The sequence below is a fragment of the Arachis ipaensis genome, chromosome B6, assembly GCF_059453495.1.
Source record: "Arachis ipaensis isolate K30076 ecotype BB chromosome B6, ASM5945349v1, whole genome shotgun sequence".
In the NCBI taxonomy this organism is placed as follows: domain Eukaryota; kingdom Viridiplantae; phylum Streptophyta; class Magnoliopsida; order Fabales; family Fabaceae; genus Arachis; species Arachis ipaensis.
In genome coordinates this window covers 16301839-16316472 of record NC_142441.1, presented here as the reverse complement: position 1 = coordinate 16316472, position 14634 = coordinate 16301839, and the positions used below count along the sequence as shown (strand labels likewise).

At 26.9% G+C, this 14634-nt stretch overlaps 1 protein-coding gene across 2 annotated transcripts; it reads left to right on the top strand.

The window, feature by feature from the left end:
- The first annotated feature begins 236 nt into the window (after positions 1 to 236).
- Positions 237 to 14007, top strand: LOC148554726 (putative aldo-keto reductase 1). 2 transcript variants are annotated; one of them, XM_016349942.3, is made up of 7 exons: positions 237 to 487; positions 580 to 747; positions 838 to 1041; positions 1135 to 1307; positions 13069 to 13165; positions 13438 to 13591; positions 13674 to 14007. In XM_016349942.3, the coding sequence occupies exons 1-7, from the start codon at positions 434 to 436 to the stop codon at positions 13871 to 13873; spliced, it is 1050 nt and encodes a 349-aa protein (XP_016205428.1). In that variant the 5' UTR covers positions 237 to 433; the 3' UTR covers positions 13874 to 14007. The 2 variants fall into 2 exon arrangements, with proteins under 2 accessions (XP_016205428.1, XP_088347341.1); XM_088491215.1 differs by having other exon boundaries at positions 13438 to 13575; positions 13674 to 13846.
- The last annotated feature ends 627 nt before the right edge of the window (positions 14008 to 14634 follow it).

Below are 14634 nucleotides of genomic sequence, written 5' to 3'. Positions count from 1 at the left end.
CATGTCACAAATCATAGAAACTTAGACAAAGACAAAAATACACAATTCCCAAACAAACAACTACGGGTGCCACATCTCTTAACCCACAAACACCGGCCAACATCTTCAAACAACAGCATATTTTAAATAAAATGAAAAAAAAAAAAAGGATCATCAACACCCGTGTCTCGTTTGCATCCTCTAATCTCAAAAGTGAAGATAAAGAACAACTCACAACTCACAAACACCAAGGATCCGTTCTTTACATGGATAACTATCAAAGATATATATTTTGGCCAACATTTAAACACGCGCGCCGCCATTGATGATTGCCATGTAATGTGCTCTACTACTGTGTATATGATCGTAACAAATTAAATGTCGTGAACCATTCATTCCTCAAGGAAAATATCCTTCTATATATATTCCATAACGATGATTCAGTTTCACCAAAATGGCAGAACCACAGAGAATTCCTACTGTCAACCTTGGTTCCCAAGGCCTTGTGGTAAATAATCTTATTATATGCATGCAAGCCAATAACAATGCCTTAGCCTCAATTATAGCATATTATATTATTTGTTATTTAATTATTAACAGGTTTCAAAGTTGGGACTGGGGTGTATGGGCCTTACTGGAACTTACAATCATCCTCTTCCAGAAGACCAAGGCATCACCGTCGTTAAGCATGCATTCAATAAAGGCATCACTTTTTTTGACACTGCTGATGTCTATGGTGCTAATGCTAACGAACTCTTGCTAGCCAAGGTAACTATTCTATCTTTCTCTCTTTCATTTATTTGCTGCAATTAGAACTAATAAAGTCATTGTTTCTTCTGAACACCATATATGTACCAGGCTTTGAAGCAGTTGCCTAGGGACAAGATTCAGATAGCAACAAAGTTCGGCGTTTTAAAGTTAGACTTTGCTAATTTGCATGTCAAGGGTACACCAGACTATGTGCGGTCATGTTGTGAAGCCAGCTTGAAACGCCTTGACGTTGAATACATTGATCTCTATTATCAGCATAGAGTCGACACATCCGTGCCTATAGAACAAACAGTAACTCATCATGATTTTCATTTCAAAAATATTAATTGATCATCACTTAGCTTGATACATTCTGATATCTGAATAACTTTGGTGTATGAATAGATGGGCGAACTTAAGAAACTCGTTGAGGAGAAAAAAGTGAAATATATAGGGTTATCTGAAGCCAGCAGTGATACAATAAGGAGAGCGCATGCTGTTCATCCTATTACCGCAGTTCAAATAGAGTGGTCTCTTTGGACTCGAGACATCGAGGACGAAATAGTTCCTCTTTGCAGGTTAGTTTTAGTTGTTCTCTTAGGTAGAGTTTGTTGTTAGAGTTTTAGTTTGTTGTTCTCTTTGCAGGTTAGTTTTAGTTGAGACTTAAGTACAACTCGACGGCCAAAATATGAGGTCCTATTTTTGAGAACCATAATCTATTTTGTTTTTCAAATTTTCAGTCTTTAGTGGGTCCTATTTAAATAATATTATTTAATTAATTTAAATATTTATTTTTTATAAAAAGTTATTTATTTTTTAATTTTTTTCTTTTAAAATATTAGATGATAGAATTTAAAAGATATCTAATTATATTATTTTAAAAAAAAACGTGCTAATTATTGAAAAAGAAGAAAAGAGAGTCCTACATATTTTTTAAAAGAAGAGAATATCTTTCTTTATCTAATAATAATTTGTCGCGTGACAAGATATTATAAAAATAAATAATTATATTTTTATTTAATTTATATTAATTATTTAATAAATTATTTAAATAATAAATAATTAAATAATTATATCTCTATTTAATTAATAATTTATATTAATTATTTTAGTTAAGAGAGAAAGATTTTGCACTGCATTATCAATTTTTTTAAAAAAAATGTCCAATTTTAAAATAAACAGCAATATCAATAGTTAAAAGAAGACTTAATTGAATATATATGACAATTTTATAATACTTATCATCAACTATAGAGCTTTATTATGCTTTCTTTTTTTATATTCCGTAATTTTATAAATTAGTGTAATCTCGAATTATATATTGTGCACTATTATTATATACGAAGTTATTTTTTTTTAATATTAATATTTTTAGAGTAATGTTATATGTATACCAAAAGCAGCTACCAAAGTCAACCACCAGTATAAAATACATGTTGGAATATAGATACGCATTGAAAATAAATTAAACCACACATGTATTTATACACAAATACATTAATGACTGATTTTAGTAGCTGATTTTGGTGTATAAATAGTATTTTTGATATTTTAATAGTAAATTATTTTTGAATTTACACATTTTAATAATATTATTGCAAAAAATAGTAACTAAATTAATTTTAATTTAATTAATTAAGTGAGATCACAATAGGAAGTAAAGTTAGTTCCTCCTAATGAAGAAGAAGAAGAAAGAGATGTTTTGAGTTCTTATTTACTGTTTATGACACAAAAACTGATGTAGAGTTACTTTTTATAACTAGTGGGCCATAAATAGAGACCAAGATGAGTTTTCTATTGAAGATGATTTAACAATATATTTGGTGGTCAAAAAATTAAAATACACACTTAGAAGATTGAAATTTTTGGACACAAAAATAAAAATTTTAATAATATTTTTTAAAAAATATTTTTATTTAATTTTTAAATTTTAAATCTACCCCTTAATTTCTATATTTAGAAAAATATTAGGAGATCATCAGAATCTATTATTTTTGGTCGTTATTTAGCCATCAACTTAATTCTTTTAATCTAAAAATTTAACAACATATTTTATCCCATATTTTTAAATATTGATGACTAAAAAATGACTAATCCTCTAACATTCTTCTCATATTTATCTTAAAGATATGATTTAGTTCGGTATATTTTACACCAAATACAATATAAAAACTTAATTTAATCTTTATTTTTCAGTATTAATCTCCATTCCAAACGCAACCTTAGGACTCTACTTAAACAAATATAATAAGAAAAAGTATAGGGTACCAACATATTATCTGCCAACTTCTGCCAACTCTGATTTATAATTGTGTTTCATGGAAGTATGTTCGTGGATGTGTCTAATAATTAATATATTTTAAATACATATATAAAGAGACACATCCAGAAAATATATTTATAAAGACACTTCTATTAAACACAGCTATAAAAAAGACATTTTTATTAGACACATATACGAACACACTTCTATAAAACACAATTATAAATAAGAGTTGGCAGAAGTTGACAGATATGCTGTTGGTAACGTAGCAGAACCGATATAATAAACACTATTTTTTAGATATATAAGCTACTTTTAAATAGAGTATTTATAATGTATTTTTTTTACTAACACTACAAAACTAGCAGAATTTATTATTTTTTATCAACATTTAAATCAACAATATTAAAAAATGTAAGTTAAAAAAAATTAAATTTATGACACAAAATATTGAATAAAAATAATAAATTATAATATGATACGGACACACATAAAAATAAAAGCAATTTAATTTTAAAAACGAGTTTAAACTAATTTATATATTGAAAAAGGTTTTTAACCGCATTTAGCCAACGTGGTCAGCCAAAATAGGTAGTGGTGGACCGAGCTCTCGGAGGCTCTAGCCTTTGCCGGCCGAGTGACGCTGTTAGTGCGGACGGTTGGTACGGTCCGGCCATTCGGCCGGTGCTGAAGCAGTTTGAGGAGAGAGAAGATATGATTTAGCGAAACGAGTTCTATTTGGTTTTAAACGAAGGGCAGTGCTACGGTGATGAAATGAAGAATTTTCTTTACATGCTGAAACAAGGTGGAGTGCATGGATATTGGACACGTGTAAAGATGTTTCCCAAGACAAAACAAATCTGACGGAACCAGAGGAACAACAGACTTTAACTTGTCAAAGTGATTAATAAGTTAGGTAATAGATTATGTTAATTAATGTGGTTAAATGTTTGGGCCAATTTGATTTGAAGCCCAAAAATTTTTTTTGAAGCTGTGTTATTCGTTGAAGCTGTGTTATTCGTTGAACACCGAGTAAAATTGCGTGTGTCAGTCGCCCAACCCAGTTCTCGTCACCCACAGGAAAACGTCTATAAATAATTAATTTTTTCGGTCAAGATAAAATCGAACGCTATTTACTAATTTTCTTCTTTAACCGTAGATATTTTCCAATATTAGCATCTTATACAATATTTTTTTTTTCACATTGTAAAATTAATTATTATAATTCTTGGTCATTGTTTATTATTCTAATTTGTTATAATATGTATTATTGTTTCTAATGAAATTGATAAATTAAGTCAAAAATTAACCCTAAATAATAATAAAAACCTAATTAGTAAAAACCTGGAATCCAAAACAGTAAACAAATTAGGATTATTGATAGTATTCATAGAAACTGCAAAAATATATTATTTTATATATTACTTTTAATTTAATAAATAAATATTAACTTTTATTAAAAAAATTATAACAAACTAAAAAATATTTTTATAAAAAATATCATATAAAATAAATACTAAAAGAAGTATTAAAAATGATTAAATATACTTAAAAATAATATTATAATTTTTTAGTAATTTACTAATTATCTATCTAAAAGTGATTTTAACCAATATTATTCAAACAATTTCATTTTATCAAAATTAATTTTAATATAGAATTGCCAAACATAGATTATGTTGGCACAAAATCACTTATCTTCGAAATCAGTTTTACAAAATCACTTTCTTTCAAATTTCAGTTTAACCAACTCTAATCCAAACACACACTTTGTCGTTCGGTTTATTCGTTAGAAGATTCGACAAGTTTGACTAAGTTATCGTTTAATAGTTCTTAACTGTTAATTTCACATGAACACAACTTCTTTAAACTGTTCCTGTGTAATAAATATATTATCACTACTTAGAATTTTGATCAGAGTCACTATCATTTCCATAATTTTAGCGGGTCCATAAGTGTTTATGATTATATAGTTTCGAGTAGGGCAATGCTACGGCGGTGATGAAGTTATTCTTCATCAGCTGCTGAAGCGATGTCGATGAGCTATCTGGCTGAGGCGTGTGACGTTGTTGTATATGATTTTAGGTTAAGAGTTAGGAATATTGTAAATGATTTAGGATTTCAGAACTAGAATTCAGGATTTACAATTTATAGATTATCGTATATATCGAGTTTAGACTTTATTAGATTATGATTTACCATTTATGGTGTTAGGGTTTCGATTTTAGGTTAAAAGGTTAAGGATTTTATATTTAAACTTAAGAGTTTAATGAAACTGATTGAATGTTTAGGATTTAGGATTCAAGATTTAGAGAAATTACTGTTAAGAGAGAGTTTAGAATTTATACTTTAGGATTTAAGTTTGACAGTGAAATTCAGAGTTTAGTGTTTAAGGTCAAAATTTAAAAATTGACAAGATTTAAGATTGTAAATAGTTAAAAAAATATGACATTGATTTAAAGAAATAATTCTTTCAATTAAAATGTACGTAGGTGTTCTTTAAACTGATACATCTAATGATTATCATATATCTTACAGGCATTTTTTAAATAGCTAGAATTCTTATTATAACTATTAAAAATACTTTCTAATTCGCTTATAAAAGAAGGATCATTAAAAATCTTCAAAAATTAATTTTGAATATTAAAATATATGGATTTACAATTTTTTTAGCTATTGTTGTCCTAACTATAAGAATTTTATTAGATACAAAATTTCTAATGTTCCTAACACCGACTAATAAATAATCAACATTTTATATTATATATATATAATGTGAATAAATTATTTTTATTACTAAATTTAATTATTATTTTTTTTTAGGTTTCTCATAAATTATTAGATTAATTTAGTTGAACTTATTTACTAATTAAAATTATTCAACTTTTAAAATAAAAAAAAAAGAAAACTTTTTCCATATGTTAATTTTAATTCGAAAAAATTTTTAGTTTAATTTTGCTTCACACATTTCATTTTTGAATTATATAATTCTCTTTCTATAAATAAAACTAAATATCATTTTATTAAAAAAGTGTTTCCATATATATCTTCATTTATTTTGTTTTCGGTTTTTTTACTCATCACGTGTCCTAAAAAATCCTCTCATGCACAAAAATTTTAACATATCAGATATACCATACAAACAAAAGAATATTACAATATTCATTCCTTACTCTATAACCCAACAAAAAGCCCAATCAAAACAAAAATTTCACCAACAAAATGCCAAAAAGCTCAATAACTAACACACCTTAATTAACCAATAATTAAACTCTCCTAATTACCTCACTCTAGACAAAACTCCTGCCTAGTCAGTCACCGCTAGCAGACACTGTCTGCGCGTGTAGTCACGCAAACCCATGTGTCACACAATGGGCTACACCACGCAGTTTCCTTTCCTGAGGAAAAAAAATCACTTCTTCATGCTAGCAAACCCATGTATCAGGCCAATGCTAGCATGAAGAAGTGATTTTTTTTCCTCAGGAAAGGAAACTGCGTGGTGTAGCCCATTGTGTGACACATGGGTTTGCGTGACTACACGCGCAGACAGTGTCTGCTAGCGGTGACTGACTAGGCAGGAGTTTTGTCTAGAGTGAGGTAATTAGGAGAGTTTAATTATTGGTTAATTAAGGTGTGTTAGTTATTGAGCTTTTTGGCATTTTGTTGGTGAAATTTTTGTTTTGATTGGGCTTTTTGTTGGGTTATAGAGTAAGGAATGAATATTGTAATATTCTTTTGTTTGTATGGTATATCTGATATGTTAAAATTTTTGTGCATGAGAGGATTTTTTAGGACACGTGATGAGTAAAAAAACCGAAAACAAAATAAATGAAGATATATATGGAAACACTTTTTTAATAAAATGATATTTGGTTTTATTTATAGAAAGAGAATTATATAATTCAAAAATGAAATGTGTGAAGCAAAATTAAACTAAAAATTTTTTCGAATTAAAATTAACATATGGAAAAAGTTTTCTTTTTTTTTATTTTGAAAGTTGAATAATTTTAATTAGTAAATAAGTTCAACTAAATTAATCTAATAATTTATGAGAAACCTAAAAAAAAATAATAATTAAATTTAGTAATAAAAATAATTTATTCACATTATATATATATAATATAAAATGTTGATTATTTATTAGTCGGTGTTAGGAACATTAGAAATTTTGTATCTAATAAAATTCTTATAGTTAGGACAACAATAGCTAAAAAAATTGTAAATCCATATATTTTAATATTCAAAATTAATTTTTGAAGATTTTTAATGATCCTTCTTTTATAAGCGAATTAGAAAGTATTTTTAATAGTTATAATAAGAATTCTAGCTATTTAAAAAATGCCTGTAAGATATATGATAATCATTAGATGTATCAGTTTAATGAACACCTACGTACATTTTAATTGAAAGAATTATTTCTTTAAATCAATGTCATATTTTTTTAACTATTTACAATCTTAAATCTTGTCAATTTTTAAATTTTGACCTTAAACACTAAACTCTGAATTTCACTGTCAAACTTAAATCCTAAAGTATAAATTCTAAACTCTCTCTTAACAGTAATTTCTCTAAATCTTGAATCCTAAATCCTAAACATTCAATCAGTTTCATTAAACTCTTAAGTTTAAATATAAAATCCTTAACCTTTTAACCTAAAATCGAAACCCTAACACCATAAATGGTAAATCATAATCTAATAAAGTCTAAACTCGATATATACGATAATCTATAAATTGTAAATCCTGAATTCTAGTTCTGAAATCCTAAATCATTTACAATATTCCTAACTCTTAACCTAAAATCATATACAACAACGTCACACGCCTCAGCCAGATAGCTCATCGACATCGCTTCAGCAGCTGATGAAGAATAACTTCATCACCGCCGTAGCATTGCCCTACTCGAAACTATATAATCATAAACACTTATGGACCCGCTAAAATTATGGAAATGATAGTGACTCTGATCAAAATTCTAAGTAGTGATAATATATTTATTACACAGGAACAGTTTAAAGAAGTTGTGTTCATGTGAAATTAACAGTTAAGAACTATTAAACGATAACTTAGTCAAACTTGTCGAATCTTCTAACGAATAAACCGAACGACAAAGTGTGTGTTTGGATTAGAGTTGGTTAAACTGAAATTTGAAAGAAAGTGATTTTGTAAAACTGATTTCGAAGATAAGTGATTTTGTGCCAACATAATCTATGTTTGGCAATTCTATATTAAAATTAATTTTGATAAAATGAAATTGTTTGAATAATATTGGTTAAAATCACTTTTAGATAGATAATTAGTAAATTACTAAAAAATTATAATATTATTTTTAAGTATATTTAATCATTTTTAATACTTCTTTTAGTATTTATTTTATATGATATTTTTTATAAAAATATTTTTTAGTTTGTTATAATTTTTTTAATAAAAGTTAATATTTATTTATTAAATTAAAAGTAATATATAAAATAATATATTTTTGCAGTTTCTATGAATACTATCAATAATCCTAATTTGTTTACTGTTTTGGATTCCGGGTTTTTACTAATTAGGTTTTTATTATTATTTAGGGTTAATTTTTGACTTAATTTATCAATTTCATTAGAAACAATAATACATATTATAACAAATTAGAATAATAAACAATGACCAAGAATTATAATAATTAATTTTACAATGTGAAAAAAAAAATATTGTATAAGATGCTAATATTGGAAAATATCTACGGTTAAAGAAGAAAATTAGTAAATAGCGTTCGATTTTATCTTGACCGAAAAAATTAATTATTTATAGACGTTTTCCTGTGGGTGACGAGAACTGGGTTGGGCGACTGACACACGCAATTTTACTCGGTGTTCAACGAATAACACAGCTTCAACGAATAACACAGCTTCAAAAAAAATTTTTGGGCTTCAAATCAAATTGGCCCAAACATTTAACCACATTAATTAACATAATCTATTACCTAACTTATTAATCACTTTGACAAGTTAAAGTCTGTTGTTCCTCTGGTTCCGTCAGATTTGTTTTGTCTTGGGAAACATCTTTACACGTGTCCAATATCCATGCACTCCACCTTGTTTCAGCATGTAAAGAAAATTCTTCATTTCATCACCGTAGCACTGCCCATACGATAATCTATAAATTGTAAATCCTGAATTCTAGTTCTGAAATCCTAAATCATTTACAATATTCCTAACTCTTAACCTAAAATCATATACAACAACGTCACACGCCTCAGCCAGATAGCTCATCGACATCGCTTCAGCAGCTGATGAAGAATAACTTCATCACCGCCGTAGCATTGCCCTACTCGAAACTATATAATCATAAACACTTATGGACCCGCTAAAATTATGGAAATGATAGTGACTCTGATCAAAATTCTAAGTAGTGATAATATATTTATTACACAGGAACAGTTTAAAGAAGTTGTGTTCATGTGAAATTAACAGTTAAGAACTATTAAACGATAACTTAGTCAAACTTGTCGAATCTTCTAACGAATAAACCGAACGACAAAGTGTGTGTTTGGATTAGAGTTGGTTAAACTGAAATTTGAAAGAAAGTGATTTTGTAAAACTGATTTCGAAGATAAGTGATTTTGTGCCAACATAATCTATGTTTGGCAATTCTATATTAAAATTAATTTTGATAAAATGAAATTGTTTGAATAATATTGGTTAAAATCACTTTTAGATAGATAATTAGTAAATTACTAAAAAATTATAATATTATTTTTAAGTATATTTAATCATTTTTAATACTTCTTTTAGTATTTATTTTATATGATATTTTTTATAAAAATATTTTTTAGTTTGTTATAATTTTTTTAATAAAAGTTAATATTTATTTATTAAATTAAAAGTAATATATAAAATAATATATTTTTGCAGTTTCTATGAATACTATCAATAATCCTAATTTGTTTACTGTTTTGGATTCCAGGTTTTTACTAATTAGGTTTTTATTATTATTTAGGGTTAATTTTTGACTTAATTTATCAATTTCATTAGAAACAATAATACATATTATAATAAATTAGAATAATAAACAATGACCAAGAATTATAATAATTAATTTTACAATGTGAAAAAAAAAATATTGTATAAGATGCTAATATTGGAAAATATCTACGGTTAAAGAAGAAAATTAGTAAATAGCGTTCGATTTTATCTTGACCGAAAAAATTAATTATTTATAGACGTTTTTCTGTGGGTGACGAGAACTGGGTTGGGCGACTGACACACGCAATTTTACTCGGTGTTCAACGAATAACACAGCTTCAACGAATAACACAGCTTCAAAAAAAATTTTTGGGCTTCAAATCAAATTGGCCCAAACATTTAACCACATTAATTAACATAATCTATTACCTAACTTATTAATCACTTTGACAAGTTAAAGTCTGTTGTTCCTCTGGTTCCGTCAGATTTGTTTTGTCTTGGAAAACATCTTTACACGTGTCCAATATCCATGCACTCCACCTTGTTTCAGCATGTAAAGAAAATTCTTCATTTCATCACCGTAGCACTGCCCTTAAACGAAACCATACTAGAAAAACAAACTACGAATTTTGTGAGAGAAAAAGACTTTGGTATCACTTCAATGTTTTACTTGAAAATATTGATTTATTTAAAGGTGAGTTTTACGGTGTCTTTGTTATGGTGTCTAAATTGTCTAAGTTCCCTTTTAAAGTAAAAAATAAAATATTTAAAATAAAAAATAAATCATGTAAAATTTATTAAATATTATTTATTTACTTTTTTTAGTAACTTAGGCTGCGTTTATTTCTCATGACAGAACAGGACAAGACACTGAGAACAAGACACAAGAGATAAGAGAAAAAATTTTATATTCTTGTATTTTGTTTGGTGATAAACTAAAAGCCAACGAGTTATAGCTCAAATGACATAGTCTCCTCATACTCAATTAAGAGGTTGCGGGTTCGAGTCTCCTATCTTTGGTAAAAAAAAAAACTAAAACAAATTATAAAAATCTAATTTATTCTCATTTTTTTTTATTCAAAAAATTTGAGATGAAAAATATAATAATAAAAAAATATAATTATAAAAAATTAACAAAAATAACGAAAGAAAAAATGAAAAATAAGTTGTGTCCCTTGTTAGTGTCTCTATGTCCTTACTATCAAGATGAACACAAAATACATTAATTCAGTATCTCTGGACACATTGTCTCTGTCCATGTCACTTCTGCCAAATACGATGTTGTATTTCTGTGTCCTGTCTCAGTGTCCTGTTTCTATAAACAAACGCAGCCTTAAATACAAAATGATAGGCACGTAGCATTCACCTTATTTAAAAGGGTTTGATTCAGCTTTAGTTCAGTTTGGTTATATTTTTTTAGAGTAATTACCCAAATCAGTCCCCGAGGATTTTAGAATCGGAGATTTTAGTCCCCAAGGAAAATTAATACACGGATCAGTCCCCAAGATTTTACTCCGGCAGACAAATTAGTCCCCAGTTCATTTTCCGGCAGAGTAATTATCCAGATCAGTCCCCAAAGATTTTAAAAACAGATATTTTAATCCCCAAGAAAAATTAATGTACAAATCAATCCCCAACTTTTCTCTCTGTTAGACATAATAGTCCCCCGTCCAAAATTAAAATAAAATAAAATAATTATTATTATTAATTACACAAATATTGTACTATATTTTTTGTATTTTTTAGACAAAAATAATGATAAATTTATTCATTAAATTCTTATATATATATATATAGTCACTCAACAACAACAACAACAACAACAACAACAACAACAACAATAATAATAATAATAATAATAATAATAATAATAAAATTATTAGATATTATTTTACAAAAAATTCAAAGTTAAAATCATTTGATATTTTTGTATTTAATATAATCAAAAGATGTCCTATGTAAAAAAAATTATATATGTTTATATTAAAAAATATGTATTAAAAAAATATTTTAATTTGAATTTATATTAAATATATATTTTTTTAATACAAACATATTTTAAAATAGTACATCTTTTGATTATATTAAATACAAAAATATCAAATGGTTTTAACCTTAAATTTCTTATAAAATAATCTCTAATAATTTTATTAATTATTATTATTATTATTATTATTATTATTATTATTATTATTATTATTATTATTATTATTATTATTGAGTGACTATATATATATAAATACATATATAAGAATCTAATGAATAAATTTATCATTATTTTTATCTAGAAAATACAAAAAATCATGGTATAATATTATTATGTAATTAATAATAATAATAATAAATAAAATTATTAGAGATTATTTTAAAAAAATCAAGGTTAAAATCATTTGATATTTTTGTATTTAATATAATCAAAAGATGTACTATTTTAAAAAATATGTTTGTATTAAAAAAATATGTATTTAATATAAATTCAAATTAAAATATTTTGTTTTGATACATATTTTTTAATATAAACATATATAATTTTTTTTACATAGGACATCTTTTGATTATATTAAGTACAAAAATATCAAATGATTTTAATTTTGAATTTCTTGTAAAATAATTTCTAATAATTTTATTATTATTATTATTGTTGTTGTTGAGTGACTATATATATATATATATATATAAGAATTTAATGAATAAATTTATCATTATTTTTGTCTAAAAAATACAAAAAATATAGTACAATATTATTGTGCAATTAATAATAATAATTATTTTATTTTATTTTAATTTTGGACGGGGGACTATTATGTCTAACAGAGAGAAAAGTTGGGGATTGATTTGTACATTAGTTTTTCGTGGGGACTAAAATGTCCGTTTTTAAAATCTTTGGGGACTGATCTGGGTAATTACTCTGCCGGAAAATGAATGGGAACTGATTTGTCTGCCGGAGTAAAACCTTGAGGACTGATCCGTGTATTAATTTTCCTTGGGGATTAAAATGTCCGATTCTAAAATCTTCGGGGACTGATTTGGGTAATTACTCATTTTTTTATTAACCTCCTACTTGAAACTATGTCGCTATGTGACTACACTTTTCTTTTAGTCTTTAATCTTTATTCTTGTTTTAGTACAGGAAACTTGGTATTGGAATTGTGTCTTATAGCCCTCTTGGTCGTGGCTTTTTTGGTGGAAAAGGAGTTGTCGAAACTTTACCTTCTGTTAGCTCCTTGGTACCATATTTGATCATTATGCATGCTTGATTTTAATTTGTCATTAGGTTGTGATAAATAAATTAATAAACAGCTAGGAATAATTCTTAATCCTACTAGAAGGAACACTGAACTAGTTCAATTTGTGACTTTGGTTTAGGGTGATGTCAACCATTTTACTTTTCTAATTTAAAATTAGTCATCAAGAGTAAAGTACATTATTAGACTATTGATTTTTCAACAAGAAAAATTATCTGATTGTTTGATTTCTAGTTATTTATTTAACATTTTAGAGTGCTCATCCTCGGTACCAAGCAGAGAACATAGAGAAGAACAAGAGGATATATAAGAGAATAGAAAGCCTTGCAAAGAAGTATGAGTGCACCACTCCTCAGTTGGCATTAGCATGGGTACTCCAACAAGGCAATGATGTTGTGCCTATTCCTGGTATCATCAATTGTTTAATTTAGATATAAACTCGTTCTGGTGATGAGATAATAATTATATTGATGGAGGTAGAGTTTTACAGGAACTACTAAAATCAAGAACTTGGATGAAAACATAGGTGCTTTGTCGGTGAAATTTACTGAGAAGGAGCTAAGGGAAATTTCGGAAGCAATTCCAGTTGATGATATAGCAGGAATTCAGCACTACAATGAAGGGCATGGCAAGTTATCTTGGAAGTTTGCTAACACACCTCCAAAAGATTCAAGCGTTTATGAACTTTGAAACACACAATCATAATTGAAAGGATGATGATAACATGGATAGGCAATAATACTACTAGTAATTAAATAATATATATCATGGTGAAAGTTTGAATATAAGTTCCTTATTATATATAGACATGGTATGATATATGATATTAAGTTATTAACCCAACAGTCAATGAATTATAGCTCAAATGGCATAGTCTTTCCATACTTAATTAAGAGATTGCGGATTCGAGTCTCCTATCTTTGGTGAAAAAAAAGTTATTAACCCAACAGTGTGTTTGAGCAATGAGTACATAGTTTAGATTCACTAATTTTGATTAGATTAGCAACCCCACTATGAACCTCACTATGATAAAAATAGTCACAAATTTATTTTGATTGGCCAAACCAAAGATGCAAACTAGACCTCTTACTCTAAAGAGAACCTAGAGTAAAATAAGCACAAACCTTATATCATATTCAACTAAACTCTATTTTATAAATAAAAGGTATATGAATTATTTATATTAATGGGAGAGAAAAAAAATCTTCATAACTTAGACGATTTGAGACTAATACATAATACAAAGTTCACTATTCTAAACAACATGAAACTTGTATTTCCTTATTACAATTAACTAATATAATTAACCTACTAATTTTATTTGCTCCTGCATGCACCGTTTGCAATTTACACTTTTCCAACAGTGCCGGGGTGCTTTGCCAAAATTCATTGGTTTACACATTAGCATGGGCGAGGTTCTTCTTTCCTATTACATTTTCCAACGTCACGCC